General features: G+C 43.5%; 1 protein-coding gene across 4 annotated transcripts in view; it reads left to right on the forward strand.

Annotated features, from left to right (window-relative positions):
• AUTS2 (activator of transcription and developmental regulator AUTS2) overlaps positions 1–20,217 on the forward strand; it is a 1,178,499-nt gene that overhangs the window by 1,138,326 nt on the left and 19,956 nt on the right. For 2 of the 4 annotated variants that reach the window (XM_090276907.1, XM_090276909.1), the window contains exons 7-11: positions 11,107–11,578; positions 12,902–13,155; positions 14,252–14,493; positions 16,159–16,203; positions 19,175–19,270. In XM_090276907.1, coding sequence (XP_090133033.1) covers positions 11,107–11,578; positions 12,902–13,155; positions 14,252–14,493; positions 16,159–16,203; positions 19,175–19,270 — 1,109 coding nt within the window. The remainder of the gene's footprint in view (positions 1–11,106; positions 11,579–12,901; positions 13,156–14,251; positions 14,494–16,158; positions 16,204–19,174; positions 19,271–20,217) is intronic. The other 2 variants (XM_090276908.1, XM_090276911.1) reach the window with 1 other exon arrangement.

Below are 20,217 nucleotides of genomic sequence, written 5' to 3' on the forward strand. Positions count from 1 at the left end.
GGACAGGATGCTGAGACCCATGGAGGTGGGTGGGGACAGAGGCAGAGAGGCAGCAGGGACTGGAGCCAAGCCCGAGGTGATCATGTCCACAGAGGCCAACTGATGAGGATTGAGGCTGGCAAGAGGACAGAAGCCAAAAGAATGGGAGTATATGCCTTTGAGGCTGAAATGTGAAAGCTGGGGCTTTCTCTGAATTTGGTATTGGACTTTTTCCCATGTACTCAGAAGTGATCAGAGATTTCATCCCTTATACCTTGTTTCTCATGTTGGTGTCTGTACAGCGAGGCCTGAGACTGACCCCCAGGACCGGGGCAGCAGGAGCATGTTATGGATGAAGAGCCTTACCCTCTGTGTAACTCAGAATCAATAAAATATAGTAGCTATCCTCATTATCTCCCATTACCTAAGCTTATCTCTGAGCCTTACAGATGACAAACACTGAAGGTCAAGGCCACAGGTTTCCTGGCTGCCACTTTCATGGCTTTTCCTCTGTGCTCTTCTACGTCTTCAGCCACCATCTCCCAGAAGGCAGGGGCTGTTTCTCCTTCATCTTTGTATCCTTAGGACCTCGCACAGTGCCAGGCATATGAAGTGACACTAATTACTCTTTTCCTTGTAGGAAGTGGAGGATGCAAGGATTATATAGGACCTTGATACTCCGGGGTTTTATTTGAAGATTTTTTTGGTGTGCCCCCTTCTCTACCCCCAATAGATCACAGCCTCTTTCTCTCATTCTAATTTTGATCCTTCATCAACATAGTCCTTCATTGCTGTTATTCACTAGAGGGTGCAAAAGAAATTAAATGTGTGCAAGCTTAGGTTGACCTTTAAGGGCTCTTTGTTCTGTGGGCGGAAGCCATTCTGAGGGGCTCTCATCTGCAGTTAAGGTTGATAACTGCCCTTGAAGGCACAGGGGCACTCGCTTAAGGATTGATGCTTTTTGGTGTGAAGTTTATAAGGAATAAACTTGAAACAAGTGTAAATACACTCAGCCACAGACTGTTTTTTTGTTTTGTTTTTTGTTTTCCTTTAACCCCTGTCAGATTAACCTCTATCCTGGGTTAATCTGGTAAACTAGATAATATCCAAACTAGCTTCTCTAATAATGGCAGCCTCTAATCTGCTGGTCTCCCACACAGCTTTCCCAGGGGCCGGCTGCTGTTTCTTTCCTGTTTAGGATTTTGCTTTTACTAGGAACCCTGAGGCCTTCAGAGGTTTGCCATACAGACTTCAGCCCAGAGCTTAGCCTCCCAGATGGTAATTAATGTTTACACAAAATGGGATCTCTCTGAACCCTGCCAAGCACCCATCCTTCCCTTGATCTCCCACTCTTGCAGTGTTTGAAAATTAATTTGCCTTGAACAAACAGTGGGTTTTCCTCAATTTATTTGTACAGTTTCAGTGACCGAGAAGAGCTGCAAGACCGAATGTCATCCTTCCATTCGTTCGAGTAATTGAATCTGCTAATGGAACAAACTGGTCTCTGTTTAATGATTTGAAGTAGAGAGAGAGAAGGAAAATAAAGAGAAGTGTATGTTAGAGAAGATAGACTCTGTCTGCCAAACACCACTGGATTGTGGTTTCTGAGGTAGACTCTAAATTAGTAGTGCAAGTTTTGTTTCAATAAGTACATACAAAGTATGTATGCAGTCCTTGCTTAAAAGGAGGTTATTGTTTGAGGTAATAGAATAGACAAAAAGTGTTTAAAGAATGTGTATTGTTAGTAGCCTGAAATAATTACGTATTGGTTCACAGAAATTTGATGCTTGCATATGTTTTAGGGCTTTTCATTGTTGAACAGTTAAACATTTATTAATGTTCCCATGTTTTTTTTAATTTAAAGTCTGGGTTTTTCTGTTTTATTTTTCTTATTTGGCTGCAATCTTCATTCCTTCTGTGTGGTGAGGCCTCTGTGGTTCTGTCATTTGGACAGATAAGTAGAGAGGTTAACTAGAAGATAGAATAATTTAAAAATAGGAGGTGTCCTTTTCTAGGTGTTATGGATCAGGCATTCAAAGATGTAAATGGATGATGGATGGATGCACTGCCTAGTGGCCAGTGCCCCACATGGTTTTCTGGAAGTCTTAAGGCTCATTCCTATTGGCTGCAGTAATGACTCTGTAGTGAATAAGCCCCGTTAGGGCTTTTTAATCGAGTATAAAGACTCAAAAACCAGAAGCTCAGAAATGAACCTTGGGAAGTGTTTTTTCCTCCTCCTCCTCCTCTTCTTCCTCCTCTTCCACTACTGCCATCACCAAAAATAGCCACCATTTCCTATCTGTCCAAACACACCCTGTTAGAACAAGTTAGAGATATTAAAAAAAAACATTGTCACTGGTATAGCTCAGTCAGTTGGGCGTCGTCCTACAAAGCAGAGGGTCCCTGGTTCAACTCCCCGTCAGGGCACATGATTGGGTTGCCGGTTTGGTCCCCAGTGTATGAGAGGCAACCAGTCACTGTTTGTCTGTTACATCAAGATTCTCTTCCTCTCTTTCTCCCTGCCTTTCCCTCTCTCTAAAAGTAAATAAATAAAATATTTTTTAAAAAGTCCATCCAGTAGGTGGGGCAGTTCAGAGACGTCAGTTGGCTTCTTTTGATGGTAGAGGTGTATTGTCCATGAAGGGGCTCATTTTAAAATATAATCCATTTTTTCTTTTTACAATAATAATGCATATTCCCTATAAAAAATTTGGGAAGTGAAAAATGCACAAGTTTAAACATTAACGTCAATGGTTATTTCTCAATGATGGGATTACAATTAACATTTTGATGTATATCTTTCTAATCTTTTTCTCTTCGTACATATATACACTTACACAGATAATTTTCAGTATTGAGACTGTATATACTGATGATAGTGTGCTTTATTTTACTTCACATTAATTTTGTCATGAAATATTTTCCATGACATTCAATATTTTTCTATAACAGTTTTGGGGACATTGATTACTTACCTGTTTTGTGCTTTACATTGTGGAAAGCACTTACCATAACTTAATTAATTTTTAAAGTGTATTTTATTGCTTATGCTGTTACAAGAGTTCCAATTATTTTCCCCTTTGCTCCCCTCTGCCCAGTACCCCCCTTGCGCCAGCAATCCCATTCCCCTTAGTTCATGTCTATGGGTTGTGCATATAAGTTCTTTGGCTTCACCCTTTCCTATATTATTCTTTTCTTAATTAATTAACTAATTTTTTTTTTTTTTTAGTTTCCTGTATTAGGTGAGATTACATGTTATTTGTCTTTTGCTGCCTGGTTTATCTCGCTAAGCATAATACTCTCCAGTTCCATCAATGTTGTCACCAATGGTAGAAGTTTGTTTTTTCTTTCTGCTACATAGTGTTCCACTGTGTAAATGTACCACAGTCTTTCTTTTTTTAAGTATATTTTATTGATTATATTATTACAATAGTTCCAATTTTTTCCCCTTTGCTCCCCTCCACCCAGCACCCCCCCTTCCCCAGAAACCCCCCCCCAAGTCCATGCCCATGGGTCATACATACAAGCTCTCCCACTTCACCCTTTCATATATTCTTCTTCTTTTTTTAAATAAATAAATGATTAATTATAACAATTTCCCCCTCTCAGACTTAAGACCCTTTATAATCCTATAAAGGACAATGCGCAAAGGTCTTGTGCTCCTCTAGTTGCTTCAAGCTGGACATGGTCGTCGTCCTACCTACCCTTGGGTCCAGAAATCCCTAATAAGAATGGGGGTGTGGAGGGGAGGGTGGCCTTCCCACATGGGGAAGGATTGTGGAGACTCCAGGTCAGGTGGCTGTCACCAGACAATGGCGTGCTTGGTTTAACAGGTTGGCATCCTTCTATTCTGGGGGCAACAGATTTGGCAAAGGGTTAAAAGGCATCATTCAATCTATAACCACTAGATGACAAAAGGCAGGGATTAATTTTTCAATGTCCCACATTAGGGGGAAAAAAGGGGCTTCTTTGGAGGAAGGTGTGAAAGGTGCATCACACATGTCCAAAACCCTTTTGCCCATTATACTTAGTTTGGGTTGAGGGGAATATTTTAGGTTTCCCCCCCTCTCAGACCTCTGGGCTCTTTCTATCCAAGCCATTAGGACAGAAAAGAGAGACCAGTTTTAAAGTGAAGCCCACAGACCACCCCATATTTCACCAACCCAGCCGCTTAGTTCAGCCAAACCGTTGAGTCTCAGGAGGCAGCGATGCAGACAGGATTAAGTGAGGCCTATACGTATAATCACTCAGGTAATGAGATCATAGGCTTATGCCCTATGAAAACAGAACACACATGTTAACTTACGCAACATAACCCACAAACCCGTCTCTAAATCTGCGAGACTGTCTTATTGGAAAGACATACAGTTGCAAGACATTTGACATTCTTCTTGCCTGTAAATTAAGCATCTTTGATGATGTCACAGACCTAGTTTAACTTTCAAATGAAAATAAACTTTAAAGACAGTTAGCTGCACTACTTTATAGTCTACCACTGAGCATTGTGATTTTCTTTGAATTGTGATTTTTCTCCTTAAGATTACCCTCCTTATCATTAAAGGGACTGCATTAAGTCCAGTTTTAATTTATCCTGTTTGCATAAACACAACAAGAACAGCAAATGATCACATATGATCTTTACGTCTGCTTTGCTGGAACTTACACAAGGAACCTTTAGGGTGACTTTCAGTCTGCCCTTCAGGGCACAGGAGCTGAGCCACAAACCTGGCATTCAGCCTTGCCTGTAAACACCTGTCTTTTCCAAGTCCTTTGGGTTTTCCATTGTGCCTTAAGGTCCCTTATAGTCATCTTTCAGGAAAGCAAGCTTTGTTCCTTCCCTGGAAAGATTGCCATGGACCACACAACCAACCAAGGTACCAGGCCTTTTTTTGCATGGGCTTTTATTACCTTCGAAAGTCAATCCCACTTCCTCAGGGCTTTTTGGTAACAACCAGAGCCTAAGCATGTCTCCTTTAGGCATACCATGACTTAATTTAATTTCCACAATGACTACTTCAGGTAGTTGCCTCATTTTTTCAGTACGTTATTGGATTTCTAAAAACATGGTAGTTCATCATCAGAACATAATGTGTCAAATCTTAACCCTAACACCCAATGCCCTCTTTGTAATATAAGCACTATTTTATAACACAGTTATTATTTCCTTTTGGACTGAACTATATAGTTAATATCTCTATCTATACACTTAATTTAAAATTATATAATACCCTTATGAAATGTAAAGGAGAAACAGGTAGAAAGTAACATAATAATATAATGTTTTTAAATACATATTGAATAAATGCTTATTTACATGAGAAAGCTGCTTGAATCTAGACATGGAATGGAATGCTGACTCTTACAGGTACATGGGTCATGGTGATTCAAATACTAGGATCAGCCTCACCATTGACGATGTCATAATTTTCCCAAATGATGAACAACTCTTAGTTGTTTCTAACAAGATATAACAGGCATAATGTACAATAGTTACATTCCTAGAAAATCTAATATGTGTTAAAATCATGCCAAAAGGAAGAAGTGTTCATGTGCAAAAACAGACTTAGTTTAGTCCTGGGTTTTTCAGCTGTGCGGATGTCTGGTGGGACTTCAGAAAGTGAAACGAGATGTTCCATGGGGCTGTCCTTCACACCACAGGCACCTCTCACCCCCAGAGCCACCCGCACCCTTCACTCTGTGGCAGCCGGACACATACCCCCATGGATGTTGAAGACCCCCTAGGGATTATGTCCCAGTGGGAGAACCACCGTGTGCATGGATCTGACTTGTTTCTCTTTCCTTTGCATCATGAAATACCCTTGAACATAGAAGTTCCCTAAGCACTTTTGAGGATACATTTCTATAATCTTTAGTTTCGTTCCCAAGTACAATATGATTTTTGTTATTGTAAAGGGGATCCTTTTTTAAATTTTATTTTCTATTCACTCTTGCTGACATGTAGAAAAGCTACTGATGTCTGTGGCTTTCCTTTATTTGGATACCTTACTGAGCTCTTACTAGTTCTAATAGTTTTTAGCAGATTGTCTATGTTTTCTGGCTAGATAATTATATATTTTTTGCAAATAATACTTTTGCTTCTTTTTTGCTGTATGTTTGCCATTGGTTTTCAATTTAAATGACAAATAACTTGTTTCTTACAGGTTTAGTCCACATTGTCTGTAACACTATATGCATCTGGTACCTTTTGGGTGGTAGAGGTGTTAATTATTTAGTACTTTTTCAGTATACTCCTATGATCAGGTTGGTTTGTTTTTAAGTCAGTTTTGCTCACTAACATTTTTTCATAAAATTCACTTTATTCAAATTATTGAAACTTGCACATTATATTTTGTTATTTTATATATAATATACTTTTCATGCCTATACTCATACTACTATTCAAATTCCCAGTTTTATTTGGTTTCCTTTTTGTTTTGCTCAGACTGCTTTTAAACATAAGACTAATTGTCTTATAAAATTTTAATAGGTAACATGATCACATGATTTAAAAATACCTCCCTCTCCTCCAGTTCCTTGTCCATCTAGTTCTCTCTCCTCCCCAAACCCCAACACAGGTACCCACTGCTATTGGTTTCTTGTGTATTCTTCCAGAGCTTATTGATGTATCAAATAAAAATGAATGGATGTTAACTTTCCTCCATTTTTCATAAAAGCTAGCCTGTGCTATCCATTATCACACAGCGTTCCTCGCTCACTTGTATAGCTGCAGTATGTGCCGTGCTACAGTGGTACCAAATGTATATGTCAGAATTCCCCCAGTGATTCCATTGGAGTTGCTTCTGAACTTTCAGTTCAAACTGTGATGCTGTTTCATTGTGTCTATAAGCCAAATCCTTATACACCGGGCCAAGGGAACTCCATTAGTTTTCTGATTAAATGTTGCCAAACTGACTCCACTAAAGTTCTAGGGTTTATATCCTCCCAGGAATATACAAGAGGGCCCCCCCCCCAACTTGTATCAGATTTGTATCAAAATCAAATAGTTCTTTTTTTCTAATTTATCCTTAAGTTTGGAAAACATCTATTATCTTTGAGTCAAGCTTATTGAGGTATAATGTACATGCAGTAAATTCTTCCTTTCTGCTGTACACTATGCAGGCTAATTTTAAATTGCATGCCTTTCAATGGCATGATGTGTTACTTTTATAATCGTAAGAAGAGAAATTTTTAGACCTCAAAATGTAATGAATAAAACTTCTAAATAAGACTAGTGTATTTGCACATTCTTATTTCTTTCAACCTCAGCACATTTCATCTTTGGGCAAGTTCAGAGCACACAGAGCAATACAAAGTGATTTTTTTAAAGGTGTTCTTGCCAATTTTAGAGAAGCACGGTAAGACAAATGGACTGTCAAGATGGAAAAGCTTAACTGAGAAGATACATTTATTGAATAATTGAAAGGAAGAGGAAATGCATTACTGATCAGCCACAAAAACGCATGACGCCTAATATGTGCCTCAAGAGACTTGTGTAAATGGGAAGCCATGAAACTGTTTCGGCCCCAAAGTTCCTACCCATCTGCACATCTATTTCTGTCTTCCTCACAGGTTGCAGCCCCAGGACATTGATGGATTGACAATAGCCTTCTGGTTTAGTTGAAGGACAGTGTTCCAGCAACTCTTAGTTACTTTCCTAACCCTTTACACTGTCTGATTGTACATAAATGTTTTAAATGAACCCTGGAGTTACCATTACCTACTTTGTTTCAGGACTTCTGCTTCTTAGGAAGCAGCATTGTGTAAATCAGAGAAAAGGCACTTAGTGGCAGTTAGGACTAGGACTCAAGTCTCCTGGTTTATTAAATAGCGAAATGACTTTCAGCAAGCAAGTTCCTTAACTTCTAGAGAGGGTTGGATGAGAGCCTTGCTACACACAGAATGGTCCAGGCCTCAGCATCACTTGAGAAGTTCTCAGAAAGGCAGATTCTGGAACCCCACCCTAGAGCTACTAAATCTCATCTGCACTTTAATCAGATCTTCAGGTGATTTGTAAGCACAGGGACACTTGAGGATTGCTGAGATGGTCTCCCAGATTCTGGTCTTATTCCAAAATTCTGTGCCTTCTAGGTCCGTTCTTCTCTCATTCATCACACACTGTTTCATAAAAATTTGCAGGGTTTGCTGGAGAAGATTTTTTCTTCCCCATGTGCTTCAGTGGTTGGTCAGGGGTGGCAATGACTGAGCACATGCCTCTTACTGCCTCTGACTGTGTTTAGCGTGAGACTGAGATGGTAGGGCAACAGAGGAGACAGGAAAGCCTACTCCATTTGCCTTCACAGAGCCTTGAGAAGTGAGCCTAAGCCTGCATGGTGTCTTTTGCAAACCTGACTGTGTTGTGCAAATTCTAGAGACTCATTAAATAAGAACAAGATACACGTATAATCAAGTTAGGTGTGTGAAGAAGTACTAATGTATTTCTAGCACGCTTCCTTACCTGGATAAATAAATTAAAATGCAGTCCTCTTGGTGGTGTCCCCTTGAAACTTTGTCTGGACATTGATTTTTGGAGGGAGATCATGAATTTGAATTTAAGTTTAATGAGAGAAAATATTGATGTATTTATTCTTCACCATCTCAGCCCAAAGAAAACAAAGCGGTACTAAAGGACAGCGGTGTGTTCCTGCCATGGTAGCAGGCATGATCATCCTAAATTAGCTATCAAAGTGTGAAGAGTCCTACTTATGCACGGAGAATTTCTCATTGAGGAAAATGGAAAATCTCTTTTATTTTGTGCTGTTAGGATTTCTGCCCCAGACCTAACTAACTAGCCTGCAATGAAGGCAGCCTGTAATTTTTGATGGCTCATGTAATTACCTGCTGTGGAAAATCTTTTGAAGATGATAGAAATACACACACACACACACACACACACACACACACCATTCATGTGCACAGAACCAGAACCCCTGGATATAGGAGTCTGCAGGCAGAGGGTCTTCATTTGTGAATGAGGAACTCTTCTTATGGCTGAAATGGGGTCTGCCCACATAAGGATCTTGATGTTCTCTTTCAGCCCTCAAGTTGGAAACTAAGGTTTTGGGAATTCGTAAAATTTCAGCTGATCATAAGGAAAAATCTTCGTAGAAAGCTTCTCAAGACAGCATGGGATAGAAATATGTGTGAGTAGGATGTCAGAAGTCCAACTTACTTCCCACCAGGCCCTTTTTGGTGCTTTGTCCCTTTGTACCATGTTAGTGTAGGTATCACAAGATGAGCTTGAAGACAGCCAACCTCATATTAGCCAAAAACACACTCTGTTTGTAAACCCACAGTTTGTTCTGCTTTTGTGCATGCTATAGGGTAGATCTCTTTTATCAAAAGAACAGTGGAAATAATGCATTGCTTTGATGCAGATTCCAGGGAAGAAAAATGAGAAGTGCTTACACACAAATACATCACCAGAATTTAATAGGACCAGTGAGGACAGTACATATTCTTCACACTTGATACAGTGAGATAGGAAAGTTCATTCCCAAAGCAGTTCATTTAGGAATGCCTGAATACACCCTTGTTTCAGAGTATGGTGGAATCTATTTTCTTCCCCTTTATAAGTTGTGTAGTAATAAAAGGGCCCTGGCTGGTTTGGCTCAGTGGATTGAGCGTCGGCCTGCGAGCTAAGTGTCGCTGGTTCGATCTTCCAGTCAGGGCACATCAGAGAAGGAAAACTCTGACTCCAAAAAACCTCTGCTGCCTTGCGGCATACCTCTTCAGGGGAAAGGCTAGGGGAGTAAACCCCGACAGAAAATCCGGAGCCGGAGTCCCTAAGGCGGTTTGACGTTGTAGTCAACACCGGCAACTCCTGCGGCGCACCTGAAGCCAAGCTGTATTGACTCCGTCTTTCCCTTGGACCCTTCAGCTGCGAAGAGAGGGGGAGTCTGCTGCATGGGCAACAGCAGACCCTCCATATCACCCTGCCCAGGCTCTGTAGCTTCAGCGTCATCGCAAGATGTCGATTCAACACGGGAGGAGACAGATACCGTGTCACTCCCGAGTCGGACTGCACAACCATTCTCGGCGGTGCAGATAGACTCTTAAGAAGCTACACCATCGTCTCTCGAGACGGACGGCTGCCAACAACAACAACACAGTAATAAAAGGATGAATCTGTTTGTATAAAAATGTGGCAAAGGTGATTTCCAACCCCCAGATGTATTCCAAAAGTACTTATTCATAAATAGGGCCATTTTAAAGTATTTAACGCCATATTGTCTTAAATTATTCTGTTAGAGAATTTTATGGAATTTGACTTGGGAGGTAACCAAATAACCACCACATTTGATGTGGCCCAGATCCCCTGACCCTTGGAGGCACGTGTATCTTTTAAATTCATACGGGAGCGTCTGCTTTCCTGTCTTTTTTTCATGACTGTAGAATTTCCCCTAATTACCATGCCCAGGCTCAGTCTCCGTGTCCGAAACCTGTCCTCCTTGGGCGACGGCCCCTGATGTGGCCCGAGGGCCTCCTCTCAGTGTGCCGGCTTGTGTGGTTGGCAGGAAGTTTGACTGAGACTCGTGTTTGCACTTTCGATCTCGGACGTTGCGGGATCATTCGGTAAGCGTCAGAGGGCTCGATGCTTGACCAGAAGTCTAGCACAGGCTAAACAAAAATTGTTCCTCTAAATGTCCTGTGTCTCATCTGTCAAAATGGAAAGGAGGGAGGGAGGTGAGGCCAAGAGGAAGCATCTGTGTATGATGAAGTACCATTTGCTTCATTTGCTGATAAAAACAGTTGTCTTTTGTATATTCAAGAACTGCATTTGTTTTTAAAAGGGAAAAATCAACTTGTGGCCTCTTGTTTCTTAATGTTGCTTCATAAAAAGGCTTTGTCAGGACGAAGGAAAACATACATTTTCAGACTCTGGTTGGCCTCGACTACTTTCTGGAGTGTAGCCTCCCATCTCTTCCTCAGACGTGGCTGCCTGAGGGGTCCAGGCTGCTCCCCATCTTCCTCGGCTGCAGCTCCGCACGGCGGGGAGGCCTGGCAGGAAGCTTGGACCCTGCTGAATCTCCGGGACTGTGCGCCCTGGTCTCTGGAGTTAGCTTTCCCCTCCTGCTTCACACTCGCGTATCATTCACTGTCGGTTTGTCTTTGCTCTCCCCCCTGCAGATTCGGAGTTAGGTGTTGGCACGCTACCCGAACACGACAGCCAGGATGCAGGTCCCATTGTCCCCAAGATATCTGGTCTAGAGAGAAGCCAGGAGAAGAGCCAGGACTGCGGCAAAGAACCGATCTTTGAGCCCGTGGTGCTTAAAGACCCCTGCCCTCAGGTCCCGCAGCTGCCACCCCAGCCCCCGGCGGAGCCCCAGCCCAGAGCCCCTTCTCCGGACCCCGACTTGGTGCAGCGCACGGAGGCCCCGCTGCAGCCCCCGCGCCCGAACACACAGCCCCCCCAGGCCGCCCCGGAGGCCCAGCTTCAGCCGGCGCCCAAGCCGCAGGTGCAGAGGCCGCCGCGGCCGCAGTCCCCCGCGCAGCTGCTGCACCAGGGCCTCCCGCCCGCGCAGGCCCCGCCCCCGCCGCAGAGCCTGCCCCAGCCGCTGGCCGCCTACAACAGCAGCAGCCTGAGCCTCAACAGTTTAAGGTGAGCCGCCCACCTGCCCCGGTACTGCCTGACTCTTGCCATCTTCTTTGGGGCGGGTAAGGGGTTCCCAGGGAGACTGGAGTTGCCTTGTTGAAAACATTGTCACTGTGTTTTCTCTGAAGTGGAGACAGACAGGGACAGTCAGGTGGGACTTGGGTCTTTCGGGAGAGGGCTGGTTGGGTTGGGTAGTGAAGACATTGCCAAGAACTAAAATATCTAGAGACGCCTGAGGGAGTGAAGGCAGGAAGGAGAAGAATGCTTAAGAGACAGGGTTGAGGATGCTGTGCCCTGGAGCCCCCCCGGTAGTGAGGCAGGGAATCAAGACTTGGTTCCTAGAGATCACTGAGCCTTAAGGGAGTCTTAGAAGGGAACTCTTCGCCTCAGAGGGAGGACGTTGCAAAGAAGCCCCGTCTCTAACACCAGAGGCAGAAAAGCTGGACAACGGAGTATCCTGGTCTGAGGTTTTTCCATTGTGCTTTACTCCCTCCAAGGTGGGCTGGAGGGGTAGAGGAGAAACAAGCTGGGTGTCGGGAAGGAGAGCATTTCCTGCATGGAGAGGCCCAGGCCCTCTTCTGTCTTGTTTTGCTCATTACAAAGAGAAGTTCAAAAAGTAGCACAAGAGCTGCAAAGAAGAGGGAGTTGTAATTCTTACACCTCACACCTCATGGGACTTTGTGTCTTTGCTGTTGTTTTGCTTGCAACAGTCTGCAGATTGTGATGGTTCAGGGACTTGCGTTTTCCTGTCTGTGACAGGTGAGGAAACCACCGGGGTGAGGAGGCTGTTCCTTCCCCAACGGGCTAGGCCCCAAGGCCATTGTGGCGGGGCCTCCAGAGAGCAGAGCTCACAGGGAACCCGAGCTCCCTGGTTCACCTGTTCTCTGTGCGTCTTCATTCCCAAGGTAGCAGACAGACAGGGTGAACTTCAGCTCAAGTCCTCGTTCTCATCCTCTTTTTTTTTTTAATCATATTGCTTTCTAAGAAACGTGGCTGGTGGAGAATGGGAAGGCTGTGTCTCTGGAGGAGGGGGGGCAGAGACGAGAACCTGTTGCCTAGGGGAGAGCAGTCTGGAGTCTGGACACAGACGTGTGGTGGCCCTGGAGCCGCAGTTGCCATTTTCTGTGTCTGCAGTGGTGGTGGCAAATGTAGAGCAGGTGCAAGTTCAGGAGAGGCTTCCTCTGGGCACAGGGGAGGATCTGTAAGAGGAAGAGCAAGAGAAAAGGAGTTTCCAGAATGACTTTGAGCATGGAGATACAATTTTTTCCAGAAAATTAATTGTTAACCTCTTTCTTTCTTTTTTTTTCTCTCTCTCTGTTCCTCCAACAGCAGCAGCAGAAGCAGCACCCCAGCAAAGACTCAGCCGGCCCCTCCGCACATCTCCCACCACCCCTCAGCCTCCCCATTCCCCCTCTCACTGCCCAACCACAGCCCGCTGCACAGCTTCACGCCCGCCCTCCAGCCCCCCGCACACTCCCACCACCCCAATATGTTCGCCCCTCCCACTGCTCTGCCTCCTCCACCACCACTGACATCAGGGAGTCTGCAGGTCCCCGGACACCCGGCCGGGAGCACTTACTCAGGTAGGATGGAGGAGCTGGCCTTGCTCACACGAGCTCCCACTCTGCCTTGCTGATGGCCTTGCCTACTGTCCCTGTTGTCACTGATTCCTGGGCTTTCTCTCCTTAGGCTTTTCTGTTTTATTCGATGAGATCTTGCCATCAGTCCTTTCTGGGCTGAGGTTGGGCAAAAACAGGTACTAGTGCCCACACCAACCTAGCCCAAACCTGGTGAATGGGACACTGCCAGGGAGAGCCAGTCTGCTTGAAACCACCAGGCTTTTCTGACTGAATGCCCCACTGATGACGTGGTCAAGCACGGATTGTGTGTGCCCTGTCGCCTGGGCGCCATAAGAGTAACAGATGCTTTCCCAGGCCACGTCTGTTTCATGCCGGGCTCTTACATTGTACCCTGGTTTGAGGGGTTTCTTTCAGGGGAACAGGGCCTTCTAGCTTCTTCCTGGGAGGGGCAGGTGCACTTATGGTGGCCTTGCACCCCAGAATTTTAAGGACAGACCTAGCGTTAGACAGTGGGTCCTTTTTTCTTCACCTGTGTTTCTCAGTCAGAACAGGTGTCCCAATTTCGGGTCCATCGTAGCTGCATGAGACCCCTCATACAGAGAGCTGTAAAATAGAGATCTACCCTTCAAGAGAGCAGAAATACACTGCTGTATGAATAGCTGGCGTTTGTTAATTAGCATGCCAGTCACTGTTGTTCAGCACTTAGAGATGTTAATTCCATTAACCCTCAAGATGAACCCCAGAGGTAGATGCTAGTGTCCCCATGTGATAGATGAGGAAACTGAGACATGCATGGGTGGTTAGCCACGCATAGGGTCACCCAGCTGGCAGTAACAGAGCGGAAAACTGACCTCAGGCATTGGCCAGGGATCTGTCAGCACACCACACTGACCGATCTGTCCTCAGAGCCAAGCGGCTAGACAAAGAGCAGGAGTTTAGACTGTGGCTGGCCTTATTATCGTCAGCCTGGTTGGCTGTCCCCTCAGAGCCTCGTCTCCCATGCCCTCAGTCCCGAGCCCTCCCTGGTAAAGTATTTGGACATCCTGTTGTGAAGAAAATGACTGGTATAAGAAAAGGTGTCATTCTCATTCTTCTCCAGAGCAAGACATCCTGCGACAGGAACTGAACACGCGTTTCCTGGCCTCTCAGAGTGCTGACCGCGGGGCTTCCCTGGGCCCCCCGCCCTACCTGCGGACTGAGTTCCACCAGCACCAGCACCAGCACCAGCACACGCACCAGCACACGCACCAGCACACCTTCACACCCTTCCCCCACGCCATCCCGCCCACCGCCATCATGCCGACGCCAGCACCTCCCATGGTGCGTACCCCAGGCAGAAATGTGAGGATAAGTAGAGCACAGCTCTTTTATGCAGCAGGGTGGGGCTGGAGTGGGCTGCCAGGGACAGGAGATTGGAGGCGGAGAGGTAGCCTTCGGGGGGGGGGGGGGGGGGGGGCTCCTTTGTTTTTGGCCTTGTCCATCTTTGCTGGAAAGGAGGGGCTGTGTCTGCTCCAGCCAGCACTTACTGGGGCCAAAAGTGGGAACTTTTTTCTAGAGTTACCTATAGCATTGGGGGTGCATTTTATCCCAGATGCCCTCCAAACGGTCACATCCAATGTTGGAGTTAACTTGACCCACAGGGGAATTTTGTTTTCTTGAACGTGCTGGGGTGTTGCCACCAGATGTAAAAATCTCTCTGTTGGTGCTTTGCACCGAGTACTAACAAATAAATGCTCACAGAATACCAGGAGTCGGGAAGAGGCTAAGGAGGGCGGGGAGCTGTCGGGAGACTTGGACAGCACGGGTCCCTGCCCTTGCACGTGTTGGAGGTGGTCATTTCTTAAATTCCCATAAGGTGGTGGCAGTCTGGTATTGTGCCATCAGTGAGCGGTCAGGAAACCACACGCCCCTCAGGGACAGCGCTCAGCCTATGGGAGGAGGCACCACTGCAGTGACCCTGGTCTTGGTCTCAACTAGGGTCTAGCACCTGCTGGGAGAACCAGTGAGGACTTTTCTGTGACTTAGGATTGGTAATGAATGAAGCTATATTAGGATACAAAACACCCTGAAATAGAGCCCTGTCCCTAACAGTGAGTATAAGAGTGCTTCACTTAGGTTTTTTTGTTTGTTTGTTTGTTTTTATTTTTAATATTAAATACTTGATCTTAAGGCAGTTACCCCAGGCACTGTGAGAAAAGATGTCAGTTCGGTGAATTTAAGAGGCATTCCCTTTGCCAAACTTTGTTTCCTCTTTCCTCGCTCTCCCCCATTTTTTTTCGGCTTAATTTTTTTAAATATATATTTTTAAAACATATTAGACTTGAGATGAGGCCTTAGGACCATATATTTTTTTTTCTTATAGTAAATCCTGTATCTTTTTTTCTGGAGGAACTAGACTTATCAAAAGTTACATTTTTGAGGGCCTGCTATGTTGGGAGTTTATGCCTCAGTCTGAGCGAGGTGCTTCATAAATGCATCACATTGGACGGAGGCAGCCACTGCGCCCGATGAGGACATGACTTACAGGAAACAGTGCTACGCTCTTTTCTTCTCAAAAGAAAGGTTATAAAACCTAGCGCAAATTGCTTTGCATTTGGGTGCAATACATTTCAGTAGATAGCTGAATGTACAGTTCTTCTGCCAAGGTGAAGATGAAAATGAAGGGAGTTCTCTGGACAAATCAGACCAAATGCTCACTTCTCTGATTTGTCTGATAATTACCCCTCTTTTCTCCAGGTCCGATGTTTGGTTTGTGCCAGTCTCTGAATACTGAGTAGAAAGAGACACATAGTGCGTCCAGGACCTAAATGCACCGTGTGGGTTTTCACTTTGTTTTTCCACTTCTGTCGGTTTCTGGTCAGTGACTCGGGAGCTCAGAATGAGCTTGTGGAGTCTAATGCCAGCCAGCATCCTGACCAGAAGCTTGCTCAGGGCAGTCTCCCCTGGAGTGGTGAACAGAAATGCAGATGCTTTAAGTAACTAGCTTTTGCTTTGATCCCTTTACAGTTTGACAAATACCCTACAAAAGTTGACCCATTCTACCGGCACAGTGTGAGTCTTATTACCATGCTACGCGTTCAGTGTAACCGCTTTCCATTTTTTGTGCTCTTGCCACAGATCAATAAATAATGACTAGCAGCTTTCCTTAATCGTCTTTGCAAGAATTCCCATTGCTCCTCGTCACTTTGGATGCTTGCTTTTGTGACGTTTGCTTTTGGGTAAAGATGCAGTATCATCTTTGTAATCAAAAGATCATAAGTACTCCTGAGACTCGAAAGCAAAGTTGAACTTCCACTGGAGGTCAGGCGTCTCTCCTGACCAGGGGGCATCTGCAATCAAGTCATTGTAGTTTCAGGATTTCAGCCATCAGTTGAAATAATCATGTCCACAGAATTCCTGGAATTCCACTTGAATTATTTCCTCCAAATAGAAAGTCACTTCTTTTTGACTCATAACTCTTCACAAAGGAGGGTTTTAGACTAAATGCAGACCCCTCTTTCACCTGGCAGGAATTGTTTTCCTGAGCTTGTTACAATTGAATAAATATAAATACATTTAAATGAAAAAGGGTCTTCAAATTGAAATGTGTTCTTTTTTTTTTTTCTTTAAAGTTATTTTTTTATTAAAAAGAATGCTTAGTTTACACAATTTTAAGAGTGTGGTCTAGAACTTAAATTGGTACCAACCTAAGTTTAATGTTCAGCTATTTATAAAACAAGGACTTCTTTGTATACAAAGACCTTGAACATCTTACTGTGATATTTTGATTATGGAGTGAATACTGCATCATGTTTACCCTAAATTTTGCAAGTTTTCTTTGCTCAGTGGTTTATTTGTGTTTTTTTAATGAAACCAGGAGAAGTAAGGTTATTAATTGCTTGTACCATGTTGACTCACCATACTCAACTACTGCTTTGATTTTTAGATAGTGTCATCATTTGAATAGAAGTGCTACTTAGATCATCCAAGGCTGTGAATTCATTCATACTTAGAACCAAATAATTAGGTACTCTATTAGTCCTGAGTGTAGCTGAGAAGTAAAGGCTAGAAAATACTAGAAAACATTGAGGAATTAGTCTAGAAACCTACAGAAATAACATGAGGAAGGCCTCTTCAGAAAGGTTAAGGAAAGGGAATTTGAGTGTCCAGGCCAGCACACTGTCCCAGTACTGTGTGCTCAGTCACTACTGTGAAACAAGAGCATTTCTAAATAGACCTGAAAATCCAGCGGACCTGTGGGTTTGCCCTGTGGGCCTTTCCCATGAATGACATGAATGATGCCATCTTAGTAAGCATTGATCTCTGCCCTTTGTTGTTATCTTACTGATTGAAATAAGGACCAACTAACAGTCATCTTAGAGAAAGTTTAGTGAACTCAGCAGGTGACTCAGATTTATTTCCTAGGACCTGAAGCAGTGCCTTTTTATATGCATATTTCACAGAGAGGTCTAGATGGAAGAGGGAGAGTAAGCCTGTCAAGGTGGGGTGAGGGGCAGAGGGGGCAGTTAACTATATTCTAAGTGGGTCAGTAACAGAATCAGGCAAAAGGAAAATGGCAAGAACAACAGGTTTTTTTTTTTGTGTGTGTGTGTGTGTTTTTTTTAATTGAAAACATTAAAGTAAAAATATCCACCTGGAGGCAGAGTAATAGAAATTTGAGTGTGTTTTAGTGTGGCATGTATTTAATTATTCTGCCTTATACAGTGTGCTTTGGGAGAGTTATTCCATATTATTAGTTATAGCAGATAATATGTGAAGTACTTAGTCGCCCCTGCTTTGGGGATTAGGATGTTATAAGGGGAATTAAGATGCAATGCACTCAAGTATCTAAAACACAATTTTAGACTTAAACATAGTTTTAAATGAGGGCACTTGGCTTGCAATCACTGTTTAAGTGGATTTAGTTCAATATCAATTAGTCTGAAAAACTTTGCTGCATCATCGAAGGGAGCAAAATGAAATAAAGACCAACAGAGAAAGAACGTGCTCGGAAAACAGACAACATTGTAAAATGTAGATTTCAGTCATTACCTAGAAATAGCTTTTATAAGTGCAGTATTAGGAAAAGCTCGAGTTACTATTGTACTTTTGACATATTATACAACCATATGGATGGGATATTACTGAAATAGCTGTATGGTGGTTTGATCAAAGTAGGAACCAGAGCAATAGAATCACAAAAATACTAAGTTTTCTGGAGAAGGAAAAGATGTGTTTGCATTGTCTTCACTGTTGCTGTGTATTTCTTCCCTCCACTGTGTTGTCTATAAACTATCAACTCAAGAAAATGTATGTACTTAATTCAGAATCATTCTTCTCCGTTCCTTGAGTGGCTTCACATCAGGGCTTGGCTTGAGCCACCTCCAGTGAGCTTGTCCATCTTATGGAAACGTGGCAGCTCCCCTGAAAATCTATATTGAGTCCTTTAATTTTACCCTTCCACAAATATTTGTCATCATTTTACATGAGACAATTAAATTGTTCTCTGGAACTGCCACTTCTAGAACAACCTAATGAAGCAAGGATTGTGAATATTTTCTCATTTCCTCAGACTATCAAAAATCTAAAAGTACTAATTGAGTTTTAATAGTATAAAATCCTGGAACTCATAAAGACTTGCTTCTTTTTCTTCCTTCTTTTTTCCTTTTTCTAATTAACTTGTAATTTTCTGGGCATCTTACTTGGCTCAGCACCCCTCCTGGTTTTGATATGCATTAAAATCTCCCACCGTTTAGGACTTTTATCCGATTTAACAATTAATAATTAGAAAAGCTCCCTTTCTAATGATGTCCTCATCTGGGACATCATTTGTTGGCTGATTGATTCTGAACTACTTTTAAGTTTTTGAGTTAAGCATTCATGGCCCATCTGTGTGATCATTTCATCATGGCTTCCTGACTAATAGCATCGAACTGAGATTACTTGGCTTGCTAATGTTGATGTCTTTCTATGGGAAGGGAATTGGAGTAGATCATTTGCCTCCTGCTAAAAGCTTTTTCTCCCTCTCCATCTTTGGCCACAGCTCTTCCATTCCTACCCTCCTGCAGTATCCGGCATCCCCCCTATGATTCCACCCACTGGCCCCTTTGGTTCACTACAAGGAGCATTTCAGCCGAAGGTAAGAAACCTTACAGTGTAAACACACGAGCATGTTCATACGTGGAGCCTCAGGCTAAGCATATGGGTGGGTACTGCTTTGTCTCACCTGTAATTTTTCTGATCCAGAGTGATCATTGGGATTAAGGTGAGAATGTTTTTCAAAGTCCATCTCATTTTAAACTTTAGCCAAATTTAATTTTCAATTTGTACTACCCATGTAATCTCAGTTGATCTAGGATTTTCTGTGCTCTTTAAAAGTAGCTGAATATATGTATATGTTTTCTGCCAATATTGTGGACACAAGCTTCTGGTCAGGAATTCTATCAAATGCCAGATATATGTGCACCAAGTTGCCCTTGAGGTATATATTATTAGCAAAGATACAAAGGTGAGCCTTTATTGATTTTAACAGAAGGGACAAGAAAGGTTTCAAACTAAAATTGTATCTTTTTAATTACAGAAAGGGAAGATGCTCCCATTTATTCTCCCTCGTTTCCCCCTCAGCCCCAGCTGTCTGCAAACTGTCTGCTTGCAGATGGAGGGCAGCACCGGCCTTTTCCTGTATGCTTTTCTCCCATTCTGCCCTCTCTCAGTCCACCCACCCCTCACCTGCACCTTCACACTTGCCAAGGCCAAGGCTCTGACATCACTTACGAACATCCTTGTGTGAGAGAGACCCTTTACAATAACAATATTCTTTTCTACCTAGTCAGTGGCATGCTACTGAGGCTCAGTATTGAGGAGTAATTCTCAGAACTCTACCTACAGCTCCTGCTCTATTTTCATACAAAATAAAGCAAAATGTACTTCTCTTGTTAGGAACCATTCCTAGATTTTAAAGTAGGAAATTTTGCAGTGTGATTTTTGGGACTTTTCCATCTCATTTCTTAGACAAAACCCCAATTTTGGGCCAGAGTCCCCCAGGTTAAACACGTATTACATTTCCAAAGACACAGTGCCTTAATA

This window comes from Furipterus horrens, unplaced genomic scaffold, assembly GCF_987537825.1.
Source record: "Furipterus horrens unplaced genomic scaffold, mFurHor1.1.pri manual_scaffold_5, whole genome shotgun sequence".
Lineage (NCBI taxonomy): Eukaryota > Metazoa > Chordata > Mammalia > Chiroptera > Furipteridae > Furipterus > Furipterus horrens.